At 37.9% G+C, this 14,229-nt stretch overlaps 2 protein-coding genes across 2 annotated transcripts; both read right to left on the reverse strand.

Annotated features, from left to right (window-relative positions):
- Positions 1-480: 480 nt before the first annotated feature.
- On the reverse strand, positions 481-4,765 carry LOC146760279 (uncharacterized). Its single transcript, XM_085550795.1, has 4 exons — positions 4,647-4,765; positions 2,965-3,135; positions 2,211-2,330; positions 481-702 (listed from the first exon to the last, which is right to left on the reverse strand). The coding sequence occupies exons 1-4, from the start codon at positions 4,758-4,760 to the stop codon at positions 496-498; spliced, it is 612 nt and encodes a 203-aa protein (XP_085406921.1). The 5' UTR covers positions 4,761-4,765; the 3' UTR covers positions 481-495.
- Positions 4,766-5,502: 737 nt separating this feature from the next.
- Positions 5,503-7,284, reverse strand: LOC146760280 (kinesin-like protein KIF20B). Its single transcript, XM_085550793.1, has 2 exons — positions 6,078-7,284; positions 5,503-5,637 (listed from the first exon to the last, which is right to left on the reverse strand). The coding sequence occupies exon 1, from the start codon at positions 7,223-7,225 to the stop codon at positions 6,311-6,313; it is 915 nt and encodes a 304-aa protein (XP_085406919.1). The 5' UTR covers positions 7,226-7,284; the 3' UTR covers positions 5,503-5,637; positions 6,078-6,310.
- Between the last annotated feature and the right edge of the window lie 6,945 nt (positions 7,285-14,229).

The raw sequence follows: 14,229 nt of genomic DNA on the forward strand, positions 1-14,229 counted from the left end.
AGGGTGAATTAAAAGCCATGACAGATTTTGTATTTTTCGTGTTCTCACTTTTCACAAAATCCTGGGAAAATAAGACAAGTTTCAGCCATGATTCTTTTGGAAAGAACAATTGATGTCACAAAAGTGAACACTTTAAACACTTTTGCTAATAGTAGGGAAGTATTTGCTAGTGGTAGCTATTCCACTGTAAATCAAATAATAAATAAGCATTCAATTATAAAAACAGGACATTAAGATATCAGTATTAGACATCTCATGATGTCTAAAAAGCTGATTTATGTCTACAGGTTTCAAAGAAAATACACAATGGAGTTAAGAGAAATTCCCTTCTCTTAAACCATTATCACTGAGCTTGGCTGTTAGTTTTGTTCATTAAAGCAGTTCATTGATTAAATTCTTCAACTACTTTACTGAGGTAGAAATAGCATTTTTTTAATGCTTGAATGAGAATGGTAAAAAGGCATCAGATATTTTGTTTTCTCTGTTGGGTCTAGGTCATACCTCATCCATGTCATCACTTCTTTTCTTTTTTGCCTTAGGCATTTTCACTCCTAAAGGTATCATGCTGCCGTGCTGCTTTATCTCCGTCTTATCAGGTTGCAGAGGTGTCAGTGGGATTTCCAGCTCCGGTTTTGGGAACCGACTAGTTTTGCCATTTTCTGCGGACACTCCAGAAGAGTCGAGGACAGTTTCCAAATGCTCCTGATAGCACAGAAGAATTTTAAGTGCAAGTGTTAAGGTAGCCATGAGATTAAAAAGCTATAAAGCATCTGGAAAAGGATATGTAAGCATTCAATTTTCCTGCTGTAAGAACATTTGTAACAGAAGGAGTCTATTTCAGTTACAGCAGAGTTTTACCCCTCTTTCCTAGAACTTGTTACATTTAAAATTATTTCCAATCTATGATCACAAAAAAAGTTCTCCATGTTAAACTGAGCCTGATACTTTACAAGTCATTTTTTCTCAAGGGCACAGACAACTACACTTTTTTTTAATAGAGAATGGTGGTAGAACTGACACGATTTTCTTCATCTCAACTCTGCTGCGTCAGAACTGGGCAGGAACAGGAGCATTTGATTCAAGTGTTCGATTAACTTCCAGCTTAATCTTAGGGAATTTGCCCTTCCTCTTCTACACTAGAGATGTTATTTACATAAGTAAGGTCCAGCTGGCAAGGTGCAAGCCCAGTACAAGTCATTGAAGAACTCCATTGCTATCTTTTCCCTGGAGAGAATACAGACATTCAAGCAATGACACCGTACTTAAGCTGAAGGCTATCATGTACCTGCTCATGGTCAAATGGCAGCAAATGCACAGCTAAGTGACAGGGAAATGTCAGTATGCATTTCCCCAGCAGCACTTACTGTCCACAATCCACCCAATCCTGTTTTTCTCAACAGGAACAACAAAGTCAGAACTGAGATCACCTGGACTCCTCCTTCTCTATGGCAGGAATTCAGCTAGCATATCAAAAATGAGTTCAGATGCTGGTTGAACATATGGAAGACAGGCTGCTGGGGACATCAGAAAATGGTAGATGGCTGCTTCTACTGCTGCTAGTAACTAGCAAACTCCAGTGTCCCAAACACAGACTAGCAGCTTTTACTACTTACACTGTTCCGACCCCCTGAGGGGAGTCTTCTTCCTCTCAAAAAGTTACCAAAGATTGTAGAAAGACAAAAAGTAGTCAGAGCCACTTTATCAGGCTCTGCTAAGAATCTGAATGGAGTATCACCACCCACTGTATTTCCAAGAATTAAGTTGGTTAATAAATACTTTGTTTTTAAAATATATGTAACTGCTATTTTATGAAAGTTAGCAATTAAAAACTTATATAGGAATGATTAACATCATCTGCTAACAAAACAATATCCAGAAATCCTGCAGAGGAAGAAAATAAGTTCAATTTGCTGTGCCCGTTTCAGTGGCTCCATGAATTTTTTCCAAGTAACTTATCTAATCATGAGCCACTTCATAAGCATTAACATGAGGAGAGTTTTCAACAGCACCTGACAAAAATTCATCACACAATTGTTTCAACAGTTTTTATTCCTATCAAAGGCTATAAAAACAGGTGATCTGATCACCTTGAAAGAGATAAATAAATTAAAACTTGGGAATTGTTTAGAGAACATGAGATCTTTTCCTACTCATTCCTTATCAGAAGCAATACAATCACAACATTTTCAGATCTGAAGTTTCATACTAACCTGAGATTCATTTAATGAAGTGAGGCTACTAGTACATCGACGTGACAAATAATTGTCTTCAGATTTGCATCTTAATGGAATACTTTCTCCAGTTTTAGTTTTGCTTTGTTGTTTCCTAGGCTGTAAATATTTAAAAGGAGTAAAGATTAGGCTATGCATTAGACCTCCAAAACATCTCGAGTTTTCTAAAGTTACAGTGTAAAACCTCAAGCTCAGACGCCACATGAACACGTAAGCTGAAACACAGCACAAGTGTGGGAAGGCAGTAACATCTATTCATTGTGTGATCTTCAGATACACCCTACTGGGTCTCACTAACAGTCTCAGGCAGTATTCTGCCTCCAAAAGAGAGAAAGCGAGACATTATTTAGGGACAAAATCTGTAACGCTGGTCGTTTTGTCATCCATTCCCCCCATACTCTGCACGCTCACAGCTGCTATGTTAGAACACCAAAGGCTAAACCTCTGCCTAATCTTCAGCATCCACATACGAATACATGGAAAACTGCATGGAAAAGTTCCATAATGTACACAAAGAGATGGTGTTCTAGTAAATAAAATAGTTTTGAGAAGATGAGAGCTCATGTTTGAGTGGAAGACAAAAAGAACCAACAAGTACTCATCACTGAATATGTAGTTAAAGGACTATATGCCAAGAAAAATGATTCCAGCTCCAGTATCTCCTAGGAAAACAGAAGAACAAAAAGGGGTTAACAAGATGTTAAGTACTGACTTTCTATAAATATAATCATACCTTTTCATTCCTTCTACTAGAGTCATTCCTTCTACTTTGTCTTTCTTCAAGTAAAGGTATTTCTGGCAAACACTGAGGGCTACTGTGGTTAATGCGTTGTTTTAATTCCTTTATAAAGTCATCTTTGTCAGCCAGTTCTTTTCTTAACTCTTCTATCACAGTTGCATTATCCTAATAAACAGTAAAAACTGCTGAGCTGTGGGATTGGCAAAAGGAATTAACACACACAAGCAGTATTGCAATTACTTAGTAGCATCAGTTTTAGAATTGCAGGCTAGAACACTTAACTATTCAAGAACAGTAACATTTCACGGATTTGTACGGTCACTGTTACAAGTGCAGTAGTCACAGAATTGCCTGGGAAGTTGTAATACAATATATTTTGATTCTTCTATTTTACTTATGTGCTTCAGCCTTCATCTCTCTTAAGATATAATAACCCGAGCTTTTATTTGTTCCCAAATCCTCGGTACTGTGAGAAAGTCAGCAGTTGTAGGGGAAGTTTTGCTATGAGAACATCTTTCTTCTCAGAGAAAGTGAATCCAAACATTCTCAAAAGAGCACAACTCATTTAGTCTTCTCTTTAGCTTCTGAAATTCTATGCTACGGCTTAGATTGGCTATCCTGATTAAAAGCTGGATGTTGAAATAAGAAATGCAACTTCCAGAGATCATCCCCCCTCTGCTTTTTGATGCTTCCCTTAATCTCTCTCCATGTCCCCTTCTGTCTTTTCAAGCCATTGTAGATACTACCTCAGAGAAAGCAAAGAAAGAAAGAAACCTGAGACAGAACTACTGTCTGAGTATTGAGCCTAGCTTGGGATCCGGAAATGCTGTGAATTATCAGAAAAAGCTACAGATGTCCAGTCTGACTGTAGGATCATAAGCATCAAACTGACATCTGCTTATCTGAACTACTGAAAAAATTGAAATTTTAGTAATTAACAGAAATTCTGTTTCTGAAGAACAAAAATAAAAGCTGGTGCTTTTTTTGGTTAGTTGCACATGATGTCAATACGACAGTGTTCAAGAACAGAACCACACCCAGAATACAAAGAGCAGGTACAGGAGTCTTACAGAATTTATGGGTAGCTAATCAGGTAGGAGGAAAGGAGAGCTGACCTTGCTTGAATCCTTTAAGGCAGATTGTCTCAGTTCTGCTATTTCTGTCTCTTTTTGTATGGCAATAGAAGCCAAAGTTTTGAGCTGTTCTTCCAAAGCTTCTACTAACTGATCTCTCTCCTCACGCCACTTTTGAAGATTATGGTCCTTTCCCACCAGCTCCTATATTTCATGTTGAAAGAAAAGCATACACAGTAGAAACAAGCAGAATCTTTAAGACAGCCTAGAATTAATAAGTTTTTCATATAGCATAAATAAGGACTCAAGCTGATAGAAAGAGTTTATGGTAAGACATTCCAATTAACATATCGTGATGTCACTCAACAAGATCAGGTTATATGCATGCATTACGTATGTATTTACTATGCAGATTATTGTATTTAAAGCAATCTGCCAGTGCTCTGTAGTGACTAATTATTTGAATATCTTTCATGGTCTACCGCTAATTTCAGTTGGCCACTTTCATTTTGCTCCAATTTTTTTTTTTTTTTTTGACCTTTTTCCTGTTGCTTGGAAAACCTGCATCATTCATTTAATAAAAATTAAGAGCAAGAAAAATACCTGTTTAAGTTGTTGGATAGTATAGTCTTTAAAATCCAGCTCATCCTTAAACTGGTTATTAATCCTTTCAAGTTCATCCATCCTGTTCCTGAGGGATTCCTCCACAGAACGCATCGTGGACACCTGTAATGTAAGCACAGCTCACGGTTCATTAAAAGACTTCTGTAATCCAACCTGGCCAAATACTTCTTTGTTAAATAAAGAGGAATTCACAAACAAGTGCTGAGTAGGAAAACGACAGCAAGTGCAAGGTTACCAAGGAAGACATGAATTCATTTTTAAGCTTCAATTTTCCACCCCAAGCACACCCAATAAACTTTCAGACTAAGATCCTGCAAAATGGGTTTTAAGATATCTTCTTGTTTAATAATTAAATTTTAACTATTAACATCACTGAAGCTGAAATTGAAGAAAAAAAATATACACGCTTATATTAAAGAGCCTCTGGAAATTAGTCTATTTCTCTTCAAGTAAATAGCATTCGTCTTCCCAGTTATCAGCGTTTTTTCACAAGACTTAGGTTTAAAGCTTTGGAGTTACCACAGATACCAATGGCAAGTCACCAGTAACGTAGAGATAATAACAAGTCCCCTCCAGAGGCAGATTAGCTATTCTCTTCACAAACCTTATTCCAGACTACCAACCAACTTTACTTTCCTCTGTTCATTATCTATGTGAAACCATGTTTTAACTTCTGGTCCCCTCTAGAGCTTCAATGGCAACTTTACCTAAGATTTGCTGCTAGCCACACTAGTGTGAAATTTCCAGCTTCATAGTTAAAGTTTGAGAAGTTTTAACAGCAGAAAGCCAAGCATAATCTTACAGAAAAAAATATCTCAGTTGACTACCAACCTCGCTTTGTACTTGCTGAATTTGTTTCTTGGCATCAGAATGTTTGTCTTTTAGATCTGCATACTCTTCTTCTTTCCTCTGCAAATCTTTTTTCAAATTCAGTACAAGGGCAGAACTCTCAGAAAGAATATTTTCTAGCCTTATGTTAAAAATAAAGACACAAAGAAAATTACTGTTACACATCTCATGGAAACAGCAATTACAGCTTAATCCATGCCCTGCCTGTTGGTTTCTATTTGTAAATAGACTCTTAAATCTATCTAGACCAGTGACAAGATTTAAACAATTACTTTTGAATTTCAGCTTGCTTCTCATAATCAGATGCTGAAGCAATAAATTATTCAGATGCTATTCTGAGGGATATACAACAAAACCACCAGAAATCCCCATATTATTCTTTATTTCCTTGCACACTCCTGTTTTCCCTTGGAACTCAAGTAGCATACCAAAGCATCCTAAAGTAGTAGTTTGGCCATTGATAAGCATGCAGATGCATTAAGTCGAAGGGATGTTCCCATTAACTATTTTTAACTCTAGTTCATTCTCAAAGGGCTCTAAGTTAACTCAGTGGTTACTTACGATTCTATACGTTGCACTTTCTCCATTTCACTCTTTTCCTTTTCCTGAAGAGAATGTTTCATCTGCTCCAAGCTGTTTTTCAGCTGCATAACTTCTTGAATCAGATTTGCTTCTTTGCTACTTAACTCTTCAACCTTTTTGTCTGCATTAGCAGACTTCTCCTGCAGAGTTGCTGTAACTGTCTCCAGACTAACAATAATAGATTCTTTTTCTTTAAGTAATTCATTGAGTTTTTACACATTGTCTTCCATTGTCTTGGAAGCCTCCAGGCGATATTCAAGCTCTCTTATTTTTACCTCACAGTTGGCAACTTCCTCCTGAAATTGTGCAATCACTCTCTGATCTTCTGCAGTCTTTTCTTCAAACTCCTGAGTTTTCTTTTCTATTTGCTCATGTAACTGTTTCACAAGATCATCTTCCTGACTAGTGCGAGTTGTAATCTCACATAGCTTCATTACAAGTTGACGATTATGATATTCAGCATTATTCAGTCCCGCCTTTAGGTTTTCATTGTCTTGAAGCAGTGCTTTGATGTGCTGACTTTTTTGTGAGGAAACATCAACAATACTTCTGCATACTTCCCAAATCCTTTCAAGACTATAGTTAAAGGAGAGGTCCTGCACAAGATCTGAGATGGAAGAAGTCTGTGACTGAATGCATGCAGAACTAATTTGAGATGTCCCTGTCTCATCTTTTTCAGAGTCTGAGGAATCCTTTACACTGACAAAGTCAGTACTGATGGCATGAAACTCTAAGTGACATTTGTATAATTCATCTAATTTGGTCCGCATTTTTTTTACTTGTGACACTTTATCAATTATATATTCTTTGGCAACTTCTATGTTGTTAGTTAGTTGGGCATTTTTGTCTTCTAGTGTCATATTTATAAATTTCTGTTCATCCAGTTCAGAAGCAATTTCCCGATAGTCAGCTTGACCCTGCAGAATTTGTTCATGGAGGACATCAGCTGTTTCTTCAGAAAAAGAAAGCTCAATACGCAGGCTTGTTACCTGCTTACTGAAATCTTCTTTTTTATTTTTTTCTCTTCTGCATTGTTCTTCAAGCACAGTTAAATGACGTTCCAAGATTTCAGTTCTTTCCCTCAGTGCTAGTACTTCCTTTCGGTACGCGGAGCACTTTTGTTTCATGTGTTCAATTTTCTTTTGCTCTACAGTGTTCTTTTTCTTTCTCTCATTTACAACTACTGTAAAACAAACAAACAAAAAAAAAAAAAGGGAAAAGGAATGTAGCTCAGATTGATTAATATCATTATTACATAGCAGTTCACAACACCAAGTAGCAACTTCTAAGTGAAAAACTGTCGTAATATGCAAGCCATGCCCTCACATCACATAGTATTTGATACTAGTGAAGGAATTAAAGTCCTCTGGACACGTATTCAGGTGCCTCAGATTTCTATACAGAATTAACAGCAAAAGCTTTTCAGTCTGGAAGAACACTTTTACCATGGCACTACTCAAACCTTCCACTCCACACCAGTAGAAAATCTAATTAGATTTAAGAAACATGGGAACGAGATAGATAATTCACAGCTATATTCTTTCTATTTTCCGTGCTTCAGCAATCCCTATAAGGCAGCCAGGAATCACTCCATCTACATCTAAATGGTAGATAAACAGTTCTCTAAGAAATTTCATTCCAACTCACAGTCCTCTTACTTTCAAAAGAAAGATAAAACCCTGGACAAGTTGATCACTTAAGTGTTGATATCTGTCTCTCTTATTCAGTTGATCTCTAAACAAAATATGAGGATTCCTACTTCTGTCCACACTTACTCTTTTGCATATAAAGTTCTCTCATAAAGTTGTACTTATTTGCAGATTCAAGTTTCCATAAATATTCCATTAGCTTGGGGCTGTTTTTTTCTTTAACTGGTGAGCAATTAGCTAAAATCACATGCATTTTCTTTCTATCAAAAGCAACTTCTGCTGTATTTCATCATTGCTTTAGAATCCAGTTATGTCCATTCCATAATATGCATACTTTAAGTATTAAAAAAAATAAATATAAGTCAAGACTTACTAGGGATTGGGTCACCACAACAATATATTCCATGGTGATTCTTGTACAGTCCTTTTATTACTACAACTACAGAAATGCAGAATTTTATAGTGCCCACGTGCAGCCTGCATTACATACAGATTCACATGTACTGCATGGAAACAGCCTCTTAACTCATCTAAGGAGTTTTATATATAGCCCTCAACTGAAGAAACAGCAGTGGCATATTCCACCCCAAACCAGGTTTGGGTTTTGATTGCTGCTCCCAGCAACACTAGTGAGGGGAATATGATTTATAAGTAATCTAAACACTTTATGCTGAAAACAACAAGCAAGCACTAAAGCAAGATAAATAAGACGAAGGAGAAGATGTGTAATGTTCAGTCTAGAAGCTCCTTACACAGGAAGTAGGGAAAAAGCATTATTACAGAGCATAGGAAACAAGACCTAAAAGCTCAGAGAATGGTGTAAATACCCTGAACTTGAAGCTGAGATAACCTAGCATCTCCTAAAACACTTTTGCTCGTGCTACTTATATAACTAATTCTACAAAAGAACCAGCACAACATACCTGTGCTCATTGTTCTACTGTGTATATTTAACATAGCTAAAGAATATATATTAAGCGGTTTTTGAAATTGGACGCTATTAATACTCACAAATAGAAGAAAATTTTAACATGATTGAATACTCAGTACTTCTTAACAGAAAACTTCATGCTGACATTGTGACTATCAGCTACCCATTTTAATTCCTATGTGGAGCATTGCTGTCATTAATTTTTAAATGAGAGCTTTGGTCATATGATTATAAGAAACCCACTACTATTTGGAATATGGAGGAGTCCACATCCCTCCCTCAGTCTCTGGTAAGATGCTTATATGTGATGCCATTCAGTGGTCACATTAGGATTCAATATTTATGCCAAATAAAGGCAGCAGGGACAAATCATCCAAGAACAGCATCTCATCCAAAGAAGGCCTTGACTTTCTCCCTTGCACATATTTTGCAAGAGGAATACAAGAAAGGAAGGGAATACAGCTAAGTTTTAGATTTTCCCTTCTACATTGTATATGCCTTCCGTAATTCTAGGAACACTGATGCTCAGCTGTGCCCAGAAGTGAAGTTAAATGCATCAGAGCTTATCCAAACCATTTTGCTCAAATATTGCCCATGAGCGAGCAATTAGCAGGTCGTCAACAATTTTGATAGTTGCTTCAGGAAAAACAAAACAAACAAACAAAAAAAAGCACTTGAGCAGCTGATGCTACTCAGAAGATCAGCAACAGCAGTTGAAACAATCCTAAAGAAACTGCTTTAAAACTATTACCAAATCTGCACGTGCATCAACAGATGAGGAAAAAGCAGCAAAAAGGAAAAAAATAGTGCAAAAAAACTTTGATTCTTAAGCATTCAAAAATGAACAGCATAGGACCTTCTGAAAAAGGGATATTTACATAACAGTTACTTCTATTTACAGTTTAACACAGTGGCTTTTCTCCTTATACCATAAGGTACGTGCTTCACAGCCTTTTGCTTCCTATCCGGAATAGGAAGCAATTTATTGTTTTGGAAGACACCCTGTTCAACGATGGAAGAAACTGTACCTTTCTTTGGAGGTGGCTCTTCCACAGTAGGCTTATCTTCATCAGTACTGCGCTTTCTTCCCACTTCCAACTCAGTTTTCTCTTGTTTCAGTGCTTTAACTGAAAGCACTGAAAATTGGCTGCTTTCAGTACCTTTATTAGTGTTCTCTTCTGCCAGTTCTGCTTTAATGGTAGTTAAATGGTAGGTAGTCTTTTCCTGTATTGATATAAGATCAGTTACATTGAAGCTTAACAAAAGGAGCACTTAAGTCTCAGTAATCTTCTGTAGGCAAATATTTACACAAAACCATACAGCTAAAATATTTACCCGGCGACTCTATAGACATCAGTTACAAATCTCAATAGTAGACAGAACAAGTACACCTTCAGATAATGACAAGTGCAATACTCGGTAGAGTATACAAGGGAAAGCAAGAGCCTAGCAGGTTACAAAGTAAAAGACTTGCACACAATCAAGAGTTTACCGGTTTATCACAGAATTTCCTGTTTCCAAGAAGTCAACAAAATTACAAACATGGTCAAAGAGCAAATGGTCAGCTCTCATACAAGTTCATCACATCACACTTCTGCTAAGCTGCTAAAATCACTTTCATCGTGACAGATATAATCCAACCTTAAAGCTTAGTCAGCTCTGTCACGCATATTTTAGATTGTGTCCTTGACCACAAGTGAAGCTTCCTTACTTACAAGATGACGATTGTTAAGCCATGCTGGCACTGCCAAGGACTGATTATTCATCTTTAGTAACTTATGAAAAGAAAAGCCTCAGAAGTGTTCAGGCCACACAATCTCACAGATAGAGTTGGAGCCTTGTTCTTGGAAGAAGTAATAGGTGAGGACATGACTACTCATCACAGTCAGCTTTAATACCATGGAAATACTAAGTTGCAGTGATGCAGACAGTCAAAGACTAAGAAGGATCAAGTTGCTAAGCTTACAAGGTTAGAGATCTGAGTGACAGAATTAACTATAAATGTTTTCAGAGCTACTTCAGGCTACCAAACATCAAAAAATGAACAAAAACCACCAGAAGTGGTATGCACACATACTTAATCAACCTAGTCTTCACATATTCAGTAGCTCGCAGTACATTAGTCAGGATAAAGTTTTATGGACTGCATAGAACGTGGAGATATCCTGATAATGGAGCCTACTGGAATAGCATTTTAAGCTACCACAAGTTGGTATTAAAACAATTTTACACAACATCTTCTTGATAAAGTTACCTCAGTTGCTTCTTTAAGTTGCTCAACAGACTCATCCAATTTAATCGCCTGCATTTCAAAGTCTGTAACACACAGAAAAGGTTGTATTACATAAGTAGCCAATAGATAGTTTATTAAGTAATCAATTTTTCCAGATATTCTAATGTTTAGGTAGCTTTTGAACAGATTAATTAATTTGCATGTGGTCTTCACTTATTGGGAGTGATTCAAAAGTTTTCTATATTTCTTGGAACGAAAACATTGCATCAACAAGACATAAGGAAGAGTAGAGATTGCAATATAAAAGTAAAAATCAAGATATAGACATTTAACCCCATACTTACGAAAGCGTAAAGCTGCTAGTTGCAGTTTAAAGGAGAGGGGGAAAAAAGAAAAGAAATAACCAAAAACCGTGGAATTGCTGAACCTGAATATACACAAGGAACAAACTATCACTTATCTACAGGCTATGGTTCCAAAGGTAGAACATCTCCTCTAATTCCTACTCAAACTGCTTATTTCTCTTTTAGATTAATGAACTATTTCTGTCTTCTACCTTTCACATCGCATAACTCACCTTTGTTCTTCTGCATCAGCTCTTCTTCAGTTTTAAGTAGTTTGGTGTTTTTCTCTGTTAGCTCTTCTTTGGTCTCCATCAGTTCAAAGTTAGTTTTCTCCAGCTGCTTTTCAAACCAGCCAGTATCTTCCTTCGGGTCCTCCAGGGATACAATGGAACTATGTGCTGCCTCAGCTTGCTCTTTAATATCCATGACATCATAATGCACAGAATCAAGAATGCCCTCAGGATCAACACAGGTGTCAGGCACTATGCTATGTTCTCCACCCTGAAACGTAATTTATAATCAGTTAAAACTGGTGAATAGCTGACTACATAATAGCTGTTATTTCTACAGATAGTCTGGATAGCCACTATGAAGACAGCCATACAAGAAGTTTTTAATTTCAGCTTCAAATCCCACCTCACTATTACTCACCATCACTATTTGATGACCACACTCCCCCCCTTTTTTTTTTTTTTTTTTTTTTTAAATATTACCCCCGATTATCTCCTTCAAATTTAACGTACAAGTTTGGACTCCCCTTTTCTTTGTATACAGCGTAAATTTTCATTTTGTGTTGCAGAAACAAGGAAAACGCCCAAATTCCCAAAGCTTTCTGAAACTGTTCTTAAGGCTCAGCAACTATTCCTGCTAGATGAAGAATAGATGTATCTTGCTCATCATACAGCAACACAGCATGCACTTCTTTGTAAACAGCCTTCTGTTTCTATAAGATGTGCCCATAACATTTAAATAGTAAAAAGGAAAATATTTAAGGAAAAAAAAAAGGAAAATATTTAAGAAAAAAAAAAGAAAAATACCAGGGTGTCATGGTTTAATAATTTTGTAATTTTGCTATCAGTATTCCACATCATAACATCATATAAAGCATGAATAATTTTACTGCTCCCGAACACTTGCAGTATATCGATGATATTGTTGTGTGGGGCCATACAGCAGCAGAGATTTTCAAGAAAAGAAAACAGATAATCCAAATTCTTTTGCAAGCTGGTTTTGCCATTAAGCACAGCAAGGTGAAGGGGTCTGCCCAGGAAATCCAGTTCTTAGGTGTAAAATGGCAAGATGGACGTCGTCACATCCCAGCAGATGTGATTGACAAAATCACTGCTATGTCTCCTCCCACCAACAAGAAAGAGACCCAATCTTTTCTGGGAGTAGTGGGCTTTTGGAGAATGCATGTCCCAAACTACAGCCACCTAGTGAGCCCCCTCTATCAGGTAACACGGAAGAAGAATAATTTCTCATGGGGTCCTGAGCAGCAGCAGGCTTTTGAGCAAAGAAAACAAGAGATAGCCTGTGCCGTGGCCTTGGGGCCAGTACGGACAGGACAGGATGTAAAGAACATCCTCTACACTGCTGCTGGAGAGAAAGGTCCCACTTGGAGTTTGTGGCAAAGAGCTTTAGGAGAAACCCAAGGCCAACCCCCGGGACTTTGGAGTCGAGCATATAAAGGGTCTGAGGAGTGCTACACTCCAACTGAGAAGGAGATCTTAGCTGTGTACGAGGGGGTTTGGGCTGCTTCGGAAGTAGTTGGGACAGAGGTTCAGCTCCTTCTAGCACCTCGCTTGCCTGTGGCCCCCCTGTCACGGACACAGGTAGATTTTTGTTTAAACCGTGACAACTACCCAGAATGCAGCATAAGGGAATTTTTGCCTAGAACTCTGGAGGACTATTTGTAACTCAGAAAGGTCAGAGATAGAAAGTTCACACTGATTTCTGGGTCACCAGCCTCACCGTACATCAGCATTTTTGGTTTTTAAATGATACATAAAGTTCTCAATGGCACTGCTCTAGTTGGTAGTTCTTTCCCTTTCCATGCAGCTCGCTCTGTGCATGGCTTGTGAACCGCTATTCAGGCCAGACAGCTGCAGCCCCAAAGACCTGCCATAAATGTACAAATTCTACCAGGATAATGTCTTGGTAGTGGAGAAACAGGATGCGCAGTCATATGGCTCTCACACATACCTTGTACAACCAGCTTGGCTCTGGACTGGGCATCACCAATGTCACAGGTGTACACGTCACTGTCACTTTTCTCCAGATTTTTTATGCTCAGCTGCAGGTCTCGTCCTTTCTGTGCCCTCTTGTATTTCCTGCCAGGCCTGAGCTCAGCAATGCCTTTCCTCCATATGACGAAGGATGCGGCTTTCTCGCTCTGACATGTAAAAAGTGCACTTCCACTTTCTTCAATTTTCACATCTGAAAGTTCCTTGATAAAGTAATTAGGTTTTTCTGGAAGGAAAAAGAGGGGGATGAGGGTGTAGGACAAAGGGATTTGTTACCCCAACAAGTCCCAAGCATACAGAGGTGTCCTGAATCTCCTTTGCCCTCATTTCAGAATATCACATAGAGATGCAAAGAGTCTAAGAAGACCACAGAGTCCACCCATTTACATAGGTTTGATAATTCCAGTAGATATCTGGAAAGTTCAATACCATTATACATGCGCTGGTAGGATCTCATCTGATAAACTGCATATAGTTTTGATTACACATATTCAATATAGACTAATTCAGATTGCCATCTTTTCGTGGCTCACTAACACCCAAGATCATAGAATCATAGAATGATCACAGAATCATAGAGTGGCCTGAGTAGGAAAGGACCTCAAAGAGCATCTAGTTTCAAACCCCCTGCCAAGGGGTCACCAACCACCAGACCAGGCTGCCCAGATCCACATCACACTGGAGAATCATTCGGTTTCCAGATTATTTTAAGGAAAAGATTTTAATCCATC

This window comes from Coturnix japonica, chromosome 6 (genome assembly GCF_054131305.1).
Source record: "Coturnix japonica strain WE chromosome 6, WE-NBRP24, whole genome shotgun sequence".
Lineage (NCBI taxonomy): Eukaryota > Metazoa > Chordata > Aves > Galliformes > Phasianidae > Coturnix > Coturnix japonica.

Bases quoted from the DNA above. Each gene is read 5' to 3' on its own strand.
- LOC146760280 (XM_085550793.1), bottom strand. From the start codon at position 7,225: ATGAAACAAAAGTGCTCCGCGTACCGAAAGGAAGTACTAGCACTGAGG.
- LOC146760279 (XM_085550795.1), bottom strand. From the start codon at position 4,760: ATGCGTTCTGTGGAGGAATCCCTCAGGAACAGGATGGATGAACTTGAA. The intron at 2,331-2,964 runs GTATGATTATAT...AAATATTTACAG, and splicing joins CTAGTAGAAGGAATGAAAAG to CCTAGGAAACAACAAAGCAA. The intron at 703-2,210 runs GTTAGTATGAAA...CTGTGCTATCAG, and splicing joins CTTCATTAAATGAATCTCAG to GAGCATTTGGAAACTGTCCT.